Source organism: Mobula hypostoma, chromosome 13, assembly GCF_963921235.1.
Source record: "Mobula hypostoma chromosome 13, sMobHyp1.1, whole genome shotgun sequence".
Taxonomy (NCBI): domain Eukaryota; kingdom Metazoa; phylum Chordata; class Chondrichthyes; order Myliobatiformes; family Myliobatidae; genus Mobula; species Mobula hypostoma.
In genome coordinates, this window is record NC_086109.1 from 52,490,573 (window position 1) to 52,510,905 (window position 20,333).

Sequence of the window (20,333 nt, forward strand, 5' to 3'; positions counted from 1 at the left end):
GGGGGAGAGCAGCTGCTAGGGGCGCGCGCTGCCCTTTATTGTGCGCTGCTTTTTTTCGTAACAGTGAAAACACCTTCTGTTAGCGAAAACAGGTAATTACTTTCGTAACAGTGAGGTTTCGTAAAGCTAACGTTTGGAAAGCGGGGGACACTTGTGTCCACGGCCTCTACTGTCAAGATGAAGCCACACTCAGGTTGGAGGAACAACACTTTATATTCTGTCTGGGTAGCCTCCAACCTGATTGCATGAACATTGACTTCTCTAACTTCCGTTAATGCCCCACCTCCCCTTCATACCCTATCCATTATTTATCATATAAATTATTTTTCTCCCTCTCTCCCTCTCCCTATACTCCCTCCCATCCTGTGGGCTCCCCCCCCACCTTTCTTTCTCCCTAGGCCTCCCGTCCCATGATCCTCTGATATCCGTTTTGCCAATCAACTTTCCAGCTCTTAGCTTCATCCCTCCCCCTCCTGTCTTCTCCTATCATTGTGTGACTCCCCAAAGCATTTCCACCAAATCTCTTACTAACTCTTCTTTCAGTTAGTCGTGACGAAGGGTCTCGGCCGGAAAGGCCGACTGTACCTCTTCCTATAGATGCTGCCCGGCCTGCTGTGTTCACCAGCATTTTTTATGTGTGTTGCTTGAAATTCCAGCATCTGCAGATTTCCTTGTGTTTGCGTTAATAAATGTTTGTTTGTTTTTATAAAACCTGACTCATTGATATTCATTGTTGCTAGTCCCCAACTCTATGCATCCTTATCTTATGGATAATTCTTTTATGCAGCCCCTTATTGAATGCCTTCTGGAAATCCAAGTAAATAAAGTCCCTCTGTTCCCCTCTATCCACTGCGCTCATTATATCCTCAAAGAACTCCACTAAGATGATCAAACAGGACTTGCTTGTGCTGAATCCATGCTGTGTCTGCCTGATGGATCCATTTATTTCCAGATGCCTCTCAATTTCAAGCATTTTCCCAACTATTTAGCAGTTGAGCAGCTATTTAGCAGTCTGACTGCCTGTGGGAGGAAGCTGTTTAGTAGCCTTGTGGTTTTAGTTTTGATGCCCCTGTAATGTTTGCCTGATGGCAGAAGAACAAACAGTTCATGGAGAGGGTGTGAGGGGTCTGTAATGATGTACCGTGTCTTCTGGAGGTATCTATTCTGAAAGAGGTCTTGGACAGAAGGTAGGGAGACCCCAATAACCTTCCCTGCTCCCCTAACCACCCTCTGCAATGCTTTTTCGTGGACAGCACTGCAGCTGGAGTACCAGGTTGTGATGCAAAAGGTCAGCACACTCTCAACCACGCCTCTGTAGAATGTTGTTAAGGTATTAGTGGGGAGTGATGCTTGTTTAAGCTTCCTCAGAAACTGCAATCTCTGCTGGGCCCATTTCAAAATGCCCTTGAATGGAGAAACCTACAAAAATAATGGATACAGCCCGGTCCAAAACGGGTAAAAACACTCCCCACCATCGAGCACATCCATATGGAATGCTATCGCATGAAAGCGGCATCCATCATCCCCACCATCCAGGCCACACTCTCTTCTTGCTGCTGCTATTAGGAAAAAAGTTCAGGAGCCTTAGGACCAATACCATGAGGTTTACCAACTAGAAGCTCTCGAACCAGAGGAGATAACTTCATTTACCCCATCACTGAACTATTCCCACAACATATGGACTTACTTTCAAGGATTCCGAGTCATGGCTGAAGGAAGATCATAGCAACATCCAAGGATACATATTGTATTGAAAAGACAGGCAGGCAGAGGGATTGACGTGGCTGTATTGGTAAAAAATGAAATAAAATCCTTAAGAAGAGGTGACATGGGATTGGAAAATGTGAATTTTTATGGATGGAGTTAAGGAACAGCAAAGGTCAAAAGACCCTGATGGAAGTTATATACAAGCTTCCGAACAGTAGATAAAAAATGCATGTCAAAGGGCAATGTTATGATGGTCATGGGAAATTTCAATATGTAGTTAGGTTGGGAAAATCAGGTTGGTGCTGATTTTAGATGCCGAAGAGAGAATTTGTAGAATGCCTATGAGGCGGCTTTTCAGAGCAGCTTGTAGTTGAGCCCAGTAGGGGATCAGTTACTCTAAATTGGATTTTGTGTAATATACCGGACTTCATTTGGGAGATTTAAGGTAAAGGAATACTTGGAAGACAGTGATCATAAAATTATAGCATTCACCTGCAGTTTGCAAATGAGAAGTTAAATTCAGATGTATCAGAGGAGTAACCGGAATTAGAGGTATGAGAGAGGAGCTGGCCAAAGTTGACTGGAAAGGGACATTAACAAGGATGATGGCAGAGCAGCAATAGCTGGAGTTTGGATGAGCAATTTGGAAGATGCAGGATAGATACATCCTAAAGAAGTATTCTGAAGGTAGAATGAGGCAACTGTGGCTGACGAGGGAAGTCAAAGTCAACATAAAAGCAAAAGACAGGGTATATGACAGAGTAAAAATTAGTGGGAAGTTAGAGGACTGGAAAGCTTGTTTTTTAAAAATCAGAAGGCAACTAAAAATCTGTAAGAAGGGAAAGATGAAATACAAAAGTAAGCAAGCCAATAATATCAAAGAGGAGCAACACACAAAATGCTAGAGGAACTCTGCAGACCAGCCAGCAGATATGGGGAGAAAAAAAGTAGTCATTGTTTTGGGCTGAAACCATTGGGCAGAACTTTTTTTCTATAGATGTAGCCTGGTCTGCCGAGTTCCTCCAGCATTTGTGTGTGTTGCTTGGATTTCCAGCATCTGCAGATTTTGTCTTGTTTGTAATATCAAAAAGGATACTGTAGATTTTTTCAGATATATAAAGAGTAAAAGTGAGGAAAGAGTAGATTTCAGACTACTAGAAAATGTCTCTGGAGAGCTAGTAATGAGGGGGTAAAGGGAATGGTAGATGAACTGAATAAGTATTTTGCATCTGTCGTCACTGTGCAGTATGCCAGAAGTTTGAGAATGTCAGGGGGCAGAAGTGCGTGCAATTGCAATTAGTAGGGAAAAGATGCTTGGGAAAGTGAAAGGGAAAGGTCTGTTGGTAGATAAGTCATCTGGACCCGATGAACTATGCCCTGGTGTTCTAAAAGAGGGTGTGTAAGTATTAGTAATGAGCTTTCAAGAATCACTGTAGATTCTGGTATGGTTCTGGAGGACTGGAAAATTGCAAATGTCACTCCACTCTTCAAGAAGGGAGAGAGACAGAAAAAAGGACATTTTAGGCCAGTTGGTCTGACCCCAGTGGTTGGGAAGATGTTGGAGAGATTGTTAAGGATGAGGATTCAGGGTACTTAAAGGCACATGGTAAAATAGGCCAAAGTCAGCATGGTTTCCTTAAGAGAAAATCTTCACAAATGTCTATAAAGGTTCTCAGACATCCAGGTCATTGTATATCAAGCAGTAGTAAATCAAGGCAACTGGACTTGCGTCATCTAGAAGACATTTTGCCACTCCTCTGAGAGGCGTCTTCTGTACTGTACCATGGTAGGTAGTTTTTGGCTTATAAACTCTGAGTTGTTTGAAGGTATAGCAATCACATGAGGGTAATTAAGAGTTGTAGATGTAATGAGGGGGTCATAAGTTATCTTTGCATGAATGGAGAAGTGAACTGGGGTAGAGATGTTAGGACTGTATTGTAAAGGGTGTCCATAAGACTTGGGAGCAGAATTAGGCCATCTGGCCTATCAAGTGCCCTGCCGTTCAATCATGGCTGATCCTTTTCTCCTCGTCTACCCCTGTTCCCGGCTTTCTCTCCATAACCTTTGATGCCATGTCCAATCAAGAACCTATCAATCTCTGTCTTAGATACACCCAATGACTTGGCCTCCGCAGCTTCTTGTGGCAACAAATTCACCACCCTTTGGCTAAAGAAATTTCTCTGCATCTCTGTTTTGAAAGAGTGCCCCTCATACCCCACCCCGTGTTTTGGGATGGATTTTCCGGTTTGCCTGACACACCTGTTGGAATTCTTTGAGGAAATAACAAGCAGACGAAGGAGAATTGGTGGGTGTTATGTACTTGGATTTTCAGAAGGTCTTCGACAAGATGCTGCACATGAGGCTGCTTAGCAAGATAAGAGCCCATGGTATTGAAGGATGCTAGCATGGATAAAGCAATGGCTGATTGACAGGAGGGAAAGAGTGGGAATAAAGGGGGCCTTTTCTGATTGGCTGGTGGTGTTCTGCAGGGGTCGGTGTTGCTGCTACTTGTAACATTGTAAATCAATGATTTGGATAATGGAATTGTTGGCTTTGTGGCCAAATTTGTGGTGATATGAAGATAGGTGGAGCAGCAGGTACTGTTGAGGAAGCAGGGAGGCTGCAGAAGGACTTGGACAGATAGAGATAATGGGCAAAAAAGTGGCAGCTGGAAGACCGGGATGGGACTTTGGTAGAAGGACTGAAAATGTAGACTATTTTCTAAACAGGGAGAAAATTCAAAACTCCAAGTTGGAAAGGGACTTGGGAGTCCTCGTGCAGGACTCCCTAACGTTTAACATGCAGGTTCAGACGGTGGTGAAGAAGGCAAATGTAATGTTAGCATTTATTTTGAGAGGACTAGAATATAACAACAAGGATGTAATGCTGAGGCTTTATAAGGCACTAGTGAGACCTCACTCCAACAAGAGAAAGTCTGCAGATGCTGGAAATCTAAGTAACACACAAAATGCTGGAGGACCTCAGCAGACCAAGCAGCATTCACAGAAAGGGCTACAGTCATCATTTTGGGCTGAGACCCTTCAGCAGGACTGGAGAAAAAAAGATGAGTTGGGATGAGAGGGTGGGAGTAGGGGAGGGAGAAAACACAAGGTGTGATAGGTGAATCCAGGAAGGGGGGAGGGGTGAAGTAACAGTTGGGAAGTTGGTGAAAGAGATGCAGGCCTGGAGAAGGAGGAATCTAGGAGGAGAGGGCAGAAGGCCATGGAAGAAAAGTAAAGTGTCACCTCACCTGGAAGGATGGTTTGGGGCCCTGAATGGTAGTGAGGGAGGAGGTGCAGGAACTTGTTCCGCTTGCAAGGATAGGTTCCAGGAGGGAGATTAGTGGGGAGAGATGAATGCACAAGGCAATTGCATAGGGAGAGATCCCTGCGGAAAGCAGGATGTTGGGGGGGGGGTGGGCGCGGGAGGGAGTGATGTGTTTGGTGGTGGGATCCTGTTGAAGATGACATCAGAACATCTTTCAGGGGGGTGAACCCCTCAAAGCATCTGGTGCTGATGATGTGTCTGGAATGCTACTGAAAACCTATGCAAACTAACTGGTGGGAGTGTTTCAGGATATCTTCAACTTTTCACTGTTGCAGTTGAAGGTTCCCACTTGTTTTAAAAGGTTGACAATCGTACCAGTGCCTAAGAAATACAGGATGAGCTGTCACAATGACTCTCACCGAGTTGCACTCATATCTTCTGTGATGAAGTGCTTTGAGAGGTTGGTCATGGCCAGACCTAGAGCTGGTGTAAATGGCCTATCACCACAATAGGTCTGACTGGATGGCTGACTGGCTGTCCACTTGGTCCTGGATCACCTGGACAATAGCAATACCAACATCAAGCTGTCTTTTACTGATTACAGCTCAACATTCAACACAGTCAAACACTTAGTTCGAATCAACAACTCCAAAACCTGGGCCATTGTACCTTCCTCTGCAACTGGATCCTTGACTTCCTCACCAGGAGACCATAGTCAAGGCTGATCAGAAAAACCAGCTCCTCCCCACTGACAAACAACATTGGCGCACCTTAAGGATGCATGCTTAGCCCGCTACTCCACACTGTATATCTATGACTGTGTGGCTAGGCATAGCTCAAATGCCATCCAGAAATTTGCCAATTACACAACTATTGTTGGCAAATTTAAGATGATGAGGCGTACAAGAGCAAGATGGATCAACTTGCGTCACAACAACAGCTACTTTGTCCTCAATGTCATTAAAACTATGGAATTGATTGTGGACTGCAAGAAAGGGAAGTTGAGAGAATATACACCAGTCCTCATGTGATCAGCAGTGGAAAGGGTGAGCAGTTTCAAGGTCCTGGGTGTCAACATCTCTGAATATCTATCCTCGGACCAACATGTGCAATTACAAAGAAGGCATGACTGCGGCTGTATTTCATTAGGAGTTTGAGGAGACTTAGTGTGTCACCAAAGACTCATGGATTTCTACAGATGTACTGTGGAGAGCATACAAAATGGTTGCATCACCATCTAGAATGGAGGGGCTACTGCACAGAATTGGAAAAAGCTACAGAGCATTGCAAACTCAGCCAGCTTCATCATGGGCAGTAGCCTCCCTTTTATCGAACATGCCCTCAAAAGGTGATCTGTCAAAAAGGCAGTATTCATCATTGAGGGCTCCAATCACCCAGGATATGCCCTCTTCTTGTTTCTACCATCAAGGCATAGGTACAGGAGTCTGCAGGCTCTCACTCAAAATTTCAGGAACAGTTTCTTCTCTCCCCCCGCGCCTCCCCCCCACCATCAGATTTCTGAATGGACAGTGAAACCATCTAGACTACCTCATTTTTCCCCCTTTTTTGCTCTCTTTTTGCACTAATTTAATTTATATATTTTGTATTTTATAGATTTTTTACTAATTTTTATTATGCATTGCAATGTACTGCCATGACATAACAAATTCCATGACATCCTCTATGCCATTGATATTAAATATGATTCTGACATACTTGAGAATATTTTTGCAACTAATTTTTTTTATATTTTGCAGACAAATTTAATACCTATGTGACTCTAAAAGTTCAAAACTTGAGAAGTACCACCGTGGCAAGACGAGGAAATGAACCCATTTGGGAACAGGATTATATGTTGTAAGTTCATTGTTATTCTGTATGATGAGGCATAGAAAATGGAAGCAAGGCTGCAGTTAGTGTAAGAAAGTAGATTCAGTTCATTCAATGATTGTATCTTGCACTATGCATGCAAGAGTTTGTACTCTCTATACCTTTAGAATGGATTTGCTTTTATTTCAAGATGAAAGACTGAAAGACGTGGTGAGCAGCCGACTTTGTATCTGGCTCCTTGGTTTTATTGCCAGTCAGTGGTGGTGTATCTGGACTAACCACCTTGATATGACCTTCATTAGCAAGGTATACAAGGTATTTTTTTCTTTATTTTTGTTTACAATTTTAATTTAATTTGAAATGTTTGGTTTGCAGAGGTGTTATTGGCCAGAGGGTCTGTTCCTGTGCTCTACTGTTTTATTTAAACTTTGACTTTTTCTCAAATCTCTGATTTCCTTTCAGATTAAATTTGTTAAGTAGTCAGTTTCAGTCAGAGCAATACTGGGAACGCCATTTTTGTGAATTGGGGCTTGAGGTTGTTGGGAACTGGGACGGGGCTCTGAATGATTGTGTTGCCCAGATTTAGTCTGGGATTCAACAGCTGATAGAGGATTGGCCCAGCATGATCTGATGTTTTGGAGTTCCATGAAGTGGGAAGGCCACCCAAGAATGTTTTAAGATCTAATCTGTGCAACACTATTACAGGTTTCCCCCGCCATCCAAAGGTAGAGTGTTCCTATGAAATGTTTCGTAAGCCGGAATGTCATAAAGTGAAGAAGCAATTACTATTTATTTATATGGCAAAAATTTGTGAGTGTTCACAGACCCAAAAATAACCTATCAAATCATACCAAATAACACATAAAACCTAAAATAACAGTAACATATAGTAAAAGCAGGAATGATACGATAAATACACAGCCTATATAAAGTAGAAATACTTCTCCACAATCATTGCCTGCACTGTTCTCCATAGTGAAAATCTCACACAAGTGCTTTCGGCAGAAACACTCTCTCCAGTAACCTTTAAGCTATGAAGCTGCCAAATCATACCAAATAACACACAAAAATACCCAGCTGATATAAAGTAGAAATAATGTACAGGTTTCCCCTACCATCTGAAGGTAGAGCATTCCTATGAAACGGTTCGTAAGCCGGAATGTCGTAAAACGAAGAAGCAATTACCATTTATTTATATGGGAAAATTTTGTGAGCGTTCGCAGACCCAAAAATAACCTACCAAATCATGCCAAATAACACATAAAACCTAAAATAACAGTAACATATAGTAAAAGCAGGAATGATATACAGCTTGTATAAAGTAGAAATACTTTTCCACAATCATTGCCTGAACTGTTCTCTGTAGCGAAAATCTCACATAAGCGCCGTCGGCAAAAACACGGCGCAAGCGTTCTCCAGTAACCTTTAAGCTATGAAGCTGCCAAATCATACCAAATAACACGTAAAAATACACAGATGATATAAAGTAGAAATAATGTATGTACAGTGTAGTATCACTTACCGGAATCGGGACAGCTTGCCGAGCACAGTGATGATGGTGTGTTAGACTGAGTCGTCGCAGGTTGGGTGGTGCAGTGGACCCCACCCTCCAGGCAGCGAACCGATACCTATCTGCGAAGCATGCAGCGGTAGCCAGGAGGCACACAGCACATCTTTAAGAAAAAAGCCGAAATAAACATGCTAATTAATTAGGTGCTGCCCGGCACGTAATTGTTGGCCCAGATCGGTGCCGATTGCCAATTACATCGGCTCTGATCCGGGCTGACAATTACATGTCAGGCGGCACCTAATTAATTAGCATGTTTATTTTGGCTTTTTTCTTAAAGATGTGCTGTGTGTCTCCTGGCTACTGCTGCATTCTCCGCGAATCGGTGTCTGTCCGCGGCCTGGGGTTGGGGTGGTGGGACACTGGGGTGTCATCTCGTTGTCTGTTTCCATTAGAGCAGGCAGCTCATCTTCTCTTATGACTGCCCACCTCGATGTCGAAGGTCAAGGTTCGTTGTCTGTTGTGGCTGATGTGGAAGGCTTGCTTGACTGCTGAGCCTCGTGCATTTTTCCATCATACAGCTCTTTGTAAGCACTCAAACCATCCTGCAAATATCCCCTAAACCGACATACCCTTTCAAAATTAAAGTCGTACTTTATCATTACTCATTCGGTTTCGATTGTTATCCTTTCCTCTTCCAATTGCATGAGCTCTTCATCTATCAGTTCTTGGTCATGGATACCAAAATCTCTTCAACATCATCTTCGTAACTTCCACAAGCCAAACTCACTTTGTCCTTACTTCGTTCACCATGATCAAAACACTTAATTATGTCTAGTTTTATGCTAAGTGTAACACCCTTATGAGCTCTTTCAGGCTTTTCCGATACCATTGAACTCATCTTGCAAACGGCTGCTCACAGGCCCGTGTTTAAGCAGTGCCGGCGAGATTGCAGTTCCGAATCCGGGGGGAGAGGGGCTGCTCGGGGCGCATGCTGTCTTTTATTGCACGCTGATTTTTTTCGCGCACTGCTTTTCTCGTAACAGTGAAAACACCTGTTAGCGAAAACAGGGAACTAATGTAGGTCTTTCGTAACAGTGAGGCTTCGTAAAGGAACATTCGAAAAGCGGGGGACACCTGTATGTACAGTGTAGTATCACTTACGGGAATCAGGAAGACAGCGCCGAGCACACTGATGATGGTGTGTTAGGCTGAGTCGTCGGAGGTTGGGGTGGTGCAGTGGCCCCCACCCTCCAGGCAGTGAACCAATACCAATCCGCGAAGCTTGCAGGGGTACAGCGGTGGCCGGGACGCACCCAGAACATCTTTAAGAAAAAAGCCGAAATAAACAAGCTAATTAATTAGGTGCCGTCCGGCATGTAAATGTCGGCCCAGATCAGAGACGACGCAATCGGCAATCGCCTCTGATCTGGGCCGACATTTACGTGCCAGGTGGCACCTAATTAATTAGCTTGTTTATTTTGGCTTTTTTCTTAAAGATGTGCTGGGTGCGTCCCGGCTACCGCCGCATTCTCCGCGAGTTGGTATCTGTCCGCGGCCCGGGGGTTGGTGTGGTGGGACATTGAGGGTGTCGTCTGCTTCCATTAGGGCAGACAGTTTGTCTTCTCCTATGTCTGCCTGCCTCGATGTCAAAGGTCGAGGTTCAGCGTTTGCTGGGGCTGATGTGGAAGGCTTGCTCGACTGGTAGCCTCGCGCATTTTTCTATCATACAGTTCTTTGTAAGCACTCAAATCATCTTGCAAATATGCCCCAAACCGATGTACGCTTTCAAAATTAAAGTCGTACTTTATCATTGCAGTGAAAATCTCACGCAGTTGCTTCACGTTCAGTTCCTGGACAACTTCACTTTCGGTCCATTCGGTACTGCATTCGGTTTTGATCATTATCCTTTCCTCTTCCAATTGCATCAGCTCTTCATTTCTCAGTTCTTGGTCATGGGATGCTAAAACCTCTTCAACATCATCTTAGTCAACGTCCACAAGCCAAACTCACTTTGTCCTTACTTCGTTCACCACGATCGAAACGCTGAATTATGTCTAGTTTTACAAGTGTAACACCCTTACGAGCTCTTTCAGGCTTTTCCAATACCTTAGCACTCATCTTGCAAACGGCTGCTCACAGGCACGTGTTTAAGCAATGCCGGCTAGAATGCCATTCTGAATCGGGGGGAGAGCGGCTGCTCTTCTTTGTGCGCTGCTTTTTTCGTGCGCTACCTTTTTTCATATCAGTGAAAACACCTGTTAGCGAAAACAGGTAACTAATGTAGGTCTTTCGTAACAGTGAGGTTTCGTAAAGCGAACGTTGGGGGATTTCTCTATACAGATCTTGGTCAGAGGCCAAAGCTGTATGATATGACTCTATATTTCTGAACTCAGTCAGCATTGATACTTGGATTATATTGGGAAAGGCAATGGCTTATCTTTGCATTTGAAGGATTCTCTGAGTGAGTGATTCAAAATAGCAGTGAAATTTCTTCCTGCAAAATGACTGCTTAATTTGCACAATGTGGTTTAATAAATATGTTGCATCAGGATTTTGCCTATAGCATTTGCCAAGAGGTAGATAAGGATAAATATAGATCTTCTGGCCAAGTACTAAATTAGGGGAGGGCAAATCCAAGAGTTTTAGGCAGGAATAAGGGAGAGTTAATTGGGAATAACTTTGTGAAGGCATCCTCATCTGGCATGTGGAGCATGTTTAAAGATCATTCTCATTAAAGATAATGTCCATTTGCACAGAATTGAGAATCAGGTTTAATATCATTGTCACATGTCATGAAATTGAAGAATGTTCCAATATGAAGGGACAGCAAGGGTGGCAAGCAAGCTCAGGGAACCTTGGATAATAAGAGAAGTTGTGAATTTAGACAAAGGAAAAGAAAGCGTATGTAAAGTTGAAAAAGCTAAAATCGAACAGGGTTCTTGAGGAATATCAAGAAGCCAGAATTGAATTGAAAGGGACTTGGAGAGTTAGGAGGGGGCAAGGAAAGTCTTTGGCAATTTGGATTTTAGAGAATCCCAAGGCACACTTGATATAGTTTTTGTGCCTTGGAGGGTTTCCAGGGCGCAGGCCTGAGCAAGGTTGTATGGAAGACTGGCAGTTGCCCATGCTGCAAGTCTCCCCTTTCCATGCCACCAATGTTGTCCAAGGGAAGGACACTTGGGCCGATATAGCTCGGCACCGGTGTCGTCACAGAGCAATGTGTGGTTAAGTGCCTTGCTGAAGGACACAACACGCTGCCTCAGCTGAGGCTTGAACTAGTGACCTTCAGATCACTAGACCGACACCTTAACCACTTGGCCACGTATGTCATCTTTAACTTTATGCCTTTTGGAAATCAGTTCATCTTTTACTCGCTTAGCTATTCAGAGTAGCAGAAATTTTGATCGGGGTGCCCAAACTTTTGCATGCCACTGTATGTGATTAAGGGCACTATACAGGGGAAGCACAAGTTGAGCAACTCGCAGAATGAAGCAGTGATAGAAATTCACCATACCGTAAAACCCTTATACTCTTTAGTAAAGCGGATGAGCTTAAAGTGTGGATCAGTACTTGGAGCTATGATGTTGTGGCCATTACAGAGACTTGGATGGCTCAGGGGCAGGAATGGCGACATAGTATGCCAGGCTTTAGATGTTTCAGAGAGGACAGGGAGGGAGGCAAAAGAGGGGGCGTGGCACTGCTGATCAGAGATAGTGTCATGACTGCAGAAAAGGAGGAAGTCATGGAAGGATTGGCTATTGAGTCTCTGTCGGTGGAAGTTAGGAATAGCAAGGGGTCAATAACCCTACTGGGTGTTTTTTTATAGACCACCCAGTAGTAACAGAGTTCTATTCAAAAGGTTCAAAGGAACATCTAAACAAGCCTGATGCATTTTGGAAACAAGTCCTATGGACCGATAAAGTTAAAATAGAACGTTTTGGCTGCAATGTGCAAAGGTATGTTTGGAGAAAAAAGGGTGCAGAATTTCATGAAAAGAATCCCTCTCCAACTGTTAAGACCATAAGACAAGGGAGCAGAAGTCGGCCATTCGGCCCATCGAGTCTGCTCTGCCATTTTATCATGAGCTGATCCATTCTCCCATTTAGTGCCACTCCCCTGCCTTCTCACCATAACCTTTGCGCTGGCTACTCAGATACATATCAGTCTCTGCCTTAAATACACCCAATGACTTGGCCTCCGCTGCTGCCCGTGGCAACAAATTCCATAGATTCACCACGCCTCTCACTAAAAAAATTTCTTCGCATTTCTGTTCTGAATGGGCGCCCTTCAATCCTTAAGTCATGCCCTCTCGTACTAGACTCTCCCATCATGGGAAACAACTTTGCCACATCCACTCTGTCCATGCCTTTCAACATTTGAAATGTTTCTATGAGGTCTCCCCTCATTCTTCTAAACTCCAAGGAATACAGTCCAAGAGCGGACAAACGTTCTTCATATGTTAACCCTCTCATTCCCGGAATCATTCTAGTGAAACTTCTCTGTACCCTCTCCAACGTCAGCACATCCTTTCTTAAATAAGGAGACCAAAACTGCCCACAGTACTCCAAGTGAGGTCTCACCAGTGCCTTATAGAGCCTCAATATCACATCCTTGCTCCTATACTCTATTCCTCTGGAAATGAATGCCAACATTGCAGACGCCTTCTTCACCACCGACTCAACCTGGAGGTTAACCTTAAGGGTATCCTGTATGAGGACTCCCAAGTCCTGTTGCATCTTAGAACTTTGAATTCTTTCCCCATTTAAATAATAGTCTGCCCATTTATTTCTTCTGCTGAAGTGCATAACCATACACTTTCCAACATTGTATTTCATTTGCCACTTCTTTGCCCATTCTTCCAATCTATCCAAGTCTCTCTGCAGACTCTCAGTTTCCTCAGCACTACCGGCCCCTCCACCTATCTTCGCGTCGTCAGCAAATTTAGCCACAAAGCCATCTACTCCATAATCCAAATCGTTGATGTACAATGTAAAAAGAAGCTGCCCCAACATGGACCCCTGTGGAATACCACTGGTAACCGGCAGCCAACCAGAATGGGATCCCTTTATTCCCACTCTCTGTTTCCTGCCAATCAGCCGATGCTCTATCCATGTATGTAACTTTCCTATAATTCCACGGGCTCTTATCTTGTTAAGTAGCCTCATGTGTGCCTTCTGAAAATACAAATATACAACATCCACTGCATCTCCCTTGTCTAGCCTACTTGTAATTTCCTCAAAAAATTGTAAAAGGTTTATCAGGCAGGATTTTCCTTCAAGGAATCCATGCTGAGTTCTGCCTATCTTGTCATATTACTCCAGGTACTCTGTAACCTCATCCTTGACAATAGACTCCAACAACTTCCCAACCACCGATGTCAAGCTAACAGGTCTATAATTTTGTTTTTGCTTCCTTGCCCCCTTATTAAATTGCGGCGTCATATTTGCAATCTTCCAGTCTTCTGGAACCATGCCAGAATCTATCGACTTTTGAAAGATCATTGCTAATGCCTCCGCAATCTCCACAGCTACTTCCTTCAGAACATGAGGGTGCATTCCATCTGGTCCAGGAGATTTATCTACCTTTAGACTATTCAGCTTACGGAGTACTTTCTCTGTCGTAATTGTGACTGCGCACATTTCTCTTCCTTGCCACCCTTGAGTGTCTGGTATACTGCTGATGTCTTCCTCAGTGAAGAGTGATGCAAAATACTCGTTCATTTCCTCCGCCATCTCCTTATCTCTCATTACAATTTCTCCAGCATCATTTTCTATCGGTCCTATATCTACTCTCACCTGTCTTTTACTCTTTATATACTTGAAAAAGCTTTTAGTATCCTCTTTGATATTATTTGCTAGCTTCCTTTCATAGTTAATCTCTTCCCTCTTAATGACCTTAGTTTCCTTTTGTAAGCTTTTAAAAACTTCCCAGTCCTCTGTCTTCCCACTAATTTTTTCCTTCCTTGTATGCCCTCTCCTTTGCTTTAACTTTGGCTTTGACTGCTCTTGTCAACCATGGTTGCATCCTTTTTCCATTCGAAAATTTCTTCTTTTTTGGAATATAACTGTCTTGCACCTTCCTCACTTCTCGCATAAACTCCAGCCACTGCTGCTCTGCCGTCTTTCCTGCCAGTGTCCCTTTCCAGTCAACTTTGGCCAGTTCCTCTCTCATGCCGCTGTAATTTCCTTTACTCCACTGAAATACTGACACATCAGATTTCAGCTTCTCTTTTTCAAATTTCACAGTGAACTCAATCATGTTATGATCTGATAGGGGAGGTGCAACGAGACCTGCGTGTCGTTATACACCAGTCATTGAAAGTGGGCATGCAGGTACAGCAGGCGGTGAAAAAGGCGAATGGTATGCTGGCATTTATAGCAAGAGGATTCGAGTACAGGAGCAGGGAGGTACTACTGCAGTTGTACAATGCCTTGGTGAGACCACACCTGGAGTATTGTGTGCAGTTTTGGTCCCCTAATCTGAGGAAAGATCCTTGCCATAGAGGGAGTACAAAGAAGGTTCACTAGATTGATTCCTGGGATGGCAGGACTTTCATATGAAGAAAGACTGGATGAACTGGGCTTGTACTCGTTGGAATTTAGAAGATTGAGGGGGGATCTGATTGAAACATATAAAATCCTAAAGGGATTGGACAGTCTAGATGCAGGAAGATTGTTCCCGATGTTGGGGAAGTCCAGAACGAGGGGTCATGGTTTGAGGATAAAGGCGAAGCCTTTTAGGACCGAGATTAGGAAAAACTTCTTCACACAGAGAGTGGTGAATCTGTGGAATTCTCTGCCACAGGAAACAGTTGAGGCCAGTTCATTGGCTATATTTAAGAGGGAGTTAGATATGGCCCTTGTGGCTAGGGGGATCAGAGGGTATGGAGGGAAGGCTGGTGCAGGGTTCTGAGTTGGATGATCAGCCATGATCATCATAAATGGCGGTGCAGGCTCGAAGGGCCGAATGGCCTGCTCCTGCACCTATTCTCTATGTTTCTATGTTTCTATGATCACTGTCTCCTAAGGGTTCCTTCACCTCAATCGCTCTAATCACCTCTGGTTCATTACACAATACCCAATCCAGTACAGCCGATCCCCTAGTGGGCTCAACAACAAGCTGTTCTGAAAAGCCATCTCGCAGACATACTACAGATTCTCTCTCTTGAGATCCAGTGCCCGACCTGATTTTCCCAATCCACTCGCATGTTAAAATCCCTCACAATTATCATAACACTGCCCTTCTGACAAGCCTTTTCTATTTCCTGTTGTAATTTGTAGTCCACATCACTGCAGCTGTTTGGAGGCCTATAAATAACTGCCATCAGGGTCCTTTTACCCCTGCGATTTCTTAGTTCAACCCATAAAGATTCTGCACCTTCTGATCCTATATCACCTCTTTCTAATGATTTAATATCATTTCTTACCAATAAAACCACGCCTCCGCCTCTGCCTACTGTTACGTACCCCGTAACTGGGTTGCCAAACCAGCAGAAATGGATCACTCAGTTGGAGTCTGGAGTACTAGAACTAAGAAAGTTTTATTAAAGAAACAAGCAACACAGTAATCGAAAGGATAATAAATGCAACAGTTCAGTGATGATAAACACACATGTGCACAGCATTAAGATAACAGCATCAATCAAGCTCTATCGTTGTCTAGGGGTAAATGACCAATTTCAAAATGACTCAAAGTTCAGTCCAGTTAGTAGTTCAGTTCGCAGTAATCGTTGCCATGGCGGTGGACAACGTGGGGGAAGAGAGAGATAGAATAGGAACAACTGATCATTCAGAACACTGCTTCACTCACAGACCAGCAAGATGGCTCACAGACCAGCGAGATGGCTCACAAACAGCTTTTGGGCGGGTCCTTGGTGATGTCACCTGAGGTCACCGACTGTGACCCCTCCTCCAGATGCGGTCGATCCTCTGCAGTGAACCCGGCACCCAGGCAAGGGCGGACACACACCGGGTTCCCGCTGATCGTACCTTTCCACCCTTGTCGTTGTCTGGCACTTCTCACCCACTCGTGAGAGGCGCACCGCTTCCAGGGTCTTGTTACCTCGGGTGGCGTGTGTGTCTGTCTTAGCGAACCTGTCCCTTTTTATCCCCCTGCTGGGGTATCGCCTGTCCATCACTTCAAACAGTTCAAGGTTCAAAGAGGGGAGCCGCTCCAGACAGCTCTCTCTCTCCCCCGTTCCTTCATTACACATCTCCAGACGCTGCTCCATTGTTCCTTATCTCTCCTTCCCCTGAGGGCAGGTGGCAGACCAACTGCTGATGCCACTGATGCTAGCCCAGGCCAGCAAACATCTTAATTTTATGTGTATTCTCGTAACACTACCTTCCTATCCTTCCGATACACTGTGTATCCTTGGACATTCAGCTCCCAGAGACATGCATCCTTTAGCCACGTCTCAGTGATGGCCACAATATCATACCCGCCTTATCTGTAGCTGCACGACAAGATTATCCACCTCATTCCTTATGCTGCGTGCATTTAAGTATAACACCTTAAGACCAGTATTTGGTACTTCTCGCTTTGATTTCACTGCAACTTTATTGCACTGCAGCTCATCCCAATGGCTACAAATTTGCCCCATCACCTGCCTGTCTTTCCTGACATCTTTACTGCTCACTATCTTAGATTTATTTCCTTTTTCCCCTTCTTCCGCTCTATCATTCTGGTTCCCATCCCCCTGCCAAATTAGTTTAAACATGGGGGTGGATCGATTATGCTTTGGGCTTGTGTTGCAGCCAGAGGCACGGGGAACATTTACTGGTAGAGAGAAGAATGAATCCAATTAAATACCAGCAAATTCTGGAAGCAAACATCACACCATCTGTAAAAAATCCGAAGGTGAAAAGAGGATGGCTTCTACAACAGGATAATGGACCTAAACGCACCTCAAAATCCACAATGGACTACCTCATGAGGCGCAAGCTGAAGGTTTTGCCTTGGCCCTCACAGTTCCCTGACCTAAACATCATCGAGAATCTGTGGATAGACCTCAAATAGAGGCATGCAAGACGGCCCAAGAATTTCACCGAACTAGGAGACTTTTGCAAGGAAGAATGTGCGAAAATCCCCCAAACAAGAATTGAAAGGCTCTTAGCTGGCTACAAAAAGTGTTTACAAGCTGTGATACTTGCAAAGGGGGTGTTACTAAGTACTGCCATGCAGGGTGCCCAAATGTTTGCTTCGGGGCCTTTTCCTTTTTTGTTATTTTGAAATTGTAAAAGATGGAAATAAAGAAGTTTTCTTGCTTAAAATATTAAGGGAATGTGTCACCTTTTAACTTTATGCCTTTTGGAAATCAGTTAATCTTTTATTCCCTTAGCTATTCACAGTAACAGAAATTTTGACCAGGGGTGCCCAAACTTTTGCATGCCTCTGTACTTGACTGGTCAGCGGACATGACCAGAGAATTTGATGACACCAAATTAACTCCTTCCAATATGATTACTGCTGCAGCTGCTCCCCAACAGACCTATAGTCATTACTACTGATGAATCGGGCTACGATGTGGGTGCTGTGCATGAACAGTTGGTTGGAAGCATGTGGGACCCACTCACCGTCTTCAGCCAGCAGCTCTGTCCCCCGAGACTAAGTACTGCACGCTTCACTGTGAGCTTCTTGGTTCTCTATTTGGCTGTCTGCCATTTTTGTTTTCTTTCAGGGGCTCACCATTTCAGTGTTCGTTGACCAGAAACCCCTCGTGCACACGATGGCCAAAATATCACACCTTTGTCTTGCACAGTAGCAATGCCACCTGACCTGTGTATCAGAGTTCAGAGCTGATATGCAACATATCAAGGCGAAAAGTAATGCGGTGGCTGATTGCCTCTCATGGCCAGCTGTTGAGGGGTTGACTATGCTGTCATGGTAGCCGACCAAGCTATTGACCCAGAGGTCCAGGCTTACCAAACAGCAGCCATGGGCCTGTGTTTGGCTCACATTAAGTTTGGGGAAGCTGGAGCTTCTCTCTTATCCAATGTCTCAACTGGCCCCATGGTGCATGCAGATTGGAGAGAAATTGTTTTCAACTCAATTCATGGCCTCTCAAATCCAGGCCGGGAGGCCTTACTGAGATTGGTTCCACTAAAGTTTGTGTGGCATGACTTGGGAAAGGATGTGCGTAATTGGAGTGATGTCTTTTGAAATCCCTGAGTGGTGGTTTGACCATGTCAATGTGGATCTGGTTGGTACTCTTTCCCTCACCTGCAGTTTCACACATCTCCTTACCATGGTGGAGCATACCACCAAGTATCCATAGATCATCTCTCTAGCATCGATGCCGGTCGCGGATGTGGCTTGGGCATTCATCAGCACCTTGTTTCCTCGGTTTGGCACCCCATTTGATATTTTCACTGACTGCAGTCCACTAGGGCCCATGGGCTGTGATAGACTAGAACCTCGGTGTTGGGTTGCATCATACCACGGTGTAGCACCCACAGTCCAATGGCCTGTGTGAGCAGTTTCTGACCGCATTGATTCTGACAGTCCCATCCTCCCTGGCTACTGGGAGCACTGGCATGGCCCTTGGGCTCCACTCAACCTTGGAAAGCTCACTGGCTACTTTATCACTGATAATTTAAGGAATTGGACATTCTTTGTAAAACTTGCTGTGGAATTTTTATTTCACACAATTTTACCCTTCATATGTTTGAGTTTTCCAATACCATCCTTGAGCACTGCTGTGGCATCATCCAGTACTTAATTCACTTTCAGTTGACTCTATTATAGGGGATATAGCATGCAAATTGTGGATGGATCTTCAATCAAGTTGTAGTTGTCACAACCCCACAATGCTAGCCTTCCTGTTTTTACCCCTTGCTCAATGTAGCTTGATGGTTGTTGTATTTCACTGTTCACTGTTATGATTGTGATCCCCACAGGAGGAGTTTTTTTTTCTCCAGTATAAGTTCTTAGTTGGATATCTGCAGGCTTCAGTTCTGTATCTTTGAAATGCCCTTCAAAGTTATTTTGTGGAAAGACTGAAACAGATGAGCCAGTGTCCAGTGTTCCATTTACATTAATTTGCTGTTCACTGGTGTAAGCTGTATTGCTTGTCTCTTGTTACTTTTCAGAATCAGGTTTATTATCGCCAACATATGTCATGGAATTTGTTAACTTAGCAGCAGCAGTACAATGTAATACAATGTAATGTATGAACCAGGAGATCTGAGGGCTAGATGTGTGGCTTCAAGACTGGTGACCCAGAAGTATATGACCTGCAGAAGGCTATTTTAAACAATTTTAACTGAAGTTGCAGTTGGAATTAGATGCACAACAGTACTGGCAGGGTTTGCAGAGCATTGTACAGTACGAGGTGAAACCTACCATCATTGGCTGTGATGCTTCACTCCCAGATGAGTTAATGCATGCATTGAAAGGGAGAATAAAACTACACCAATGCAAATCCCTGCAGCATCAAGTGACCCTGTGATTCTCTGTATCAGAGGCCAACATGAGAACATCTTTCAAGAGGGCAAACCCTTGCAAGGCATCAGCCCTTGATTACCTGATGGGGCACTGAACACCTTTGCCAACGAACTGGCAGGAATGTTCAAAGACATCTTCAGTCTCTTTCTGCTGCAGTCAGAGGTTCCCACATGCTTCAAAAGGTTGACAATCTAGCATACTAGTATCCCTAATCAATTGTTGTCTCTCCAGATACACACACATTTTATTCCCCAGTATCCTCTCCATTAACTTAATTACCGAAGTGGTTAAGCTTACTGGTTTATAGTTGCCAGGTTTTTATTTGCTCCTCTCCTTAAATAAATACATAAGATTTGATACCCTCTAGTTACTGATACCTGATCTGTGGCTAACAATGATGCAAGTAAACCTAGCATATCTTTATGCATGGTAAGAATGGAGGAGAAATATTCATTGAGGACCTTTCCTGTCACCTGCAGCTCCACTATCCCCTTTGGTCTTGGGGGACTGTGTTCATCTGTATTTATTCCCCCCCCCTTTTTTTAACTGAAAAAGTCTTTTGGATTATCCTTAA

General features: G+C 44.1%; 1 protein-coding gene across 4 annotated transcripts in view; it reads left to right on the plus strand.

Moving 5' to 3' along the window:
* Nucleotides 1-20,333, plus strand: part of LOC134355592 (protein unc-13 homolog A-like) — a 1,022,883-nt gene that overhangs the window by 149,984 nt on the left and 852,566 nt on the right. For all 4 annotated transcript variants that reach the window (XM_063065696.1, XM_063065695.1, XM_063065693.1 and 1 more), the window contains one exon: nt 6,732-6,831. In XM_063065696.1, coding sequence (XP_062921766.1) covers nt 6,827-6,831 — 5 coding nt within the window. In that variant the 5' untranslated portion in view covers nt 6,732-6,826. The remainder of the gene's footprint in view (nt 1-6,731; nt 6,832-20,333) is intronic.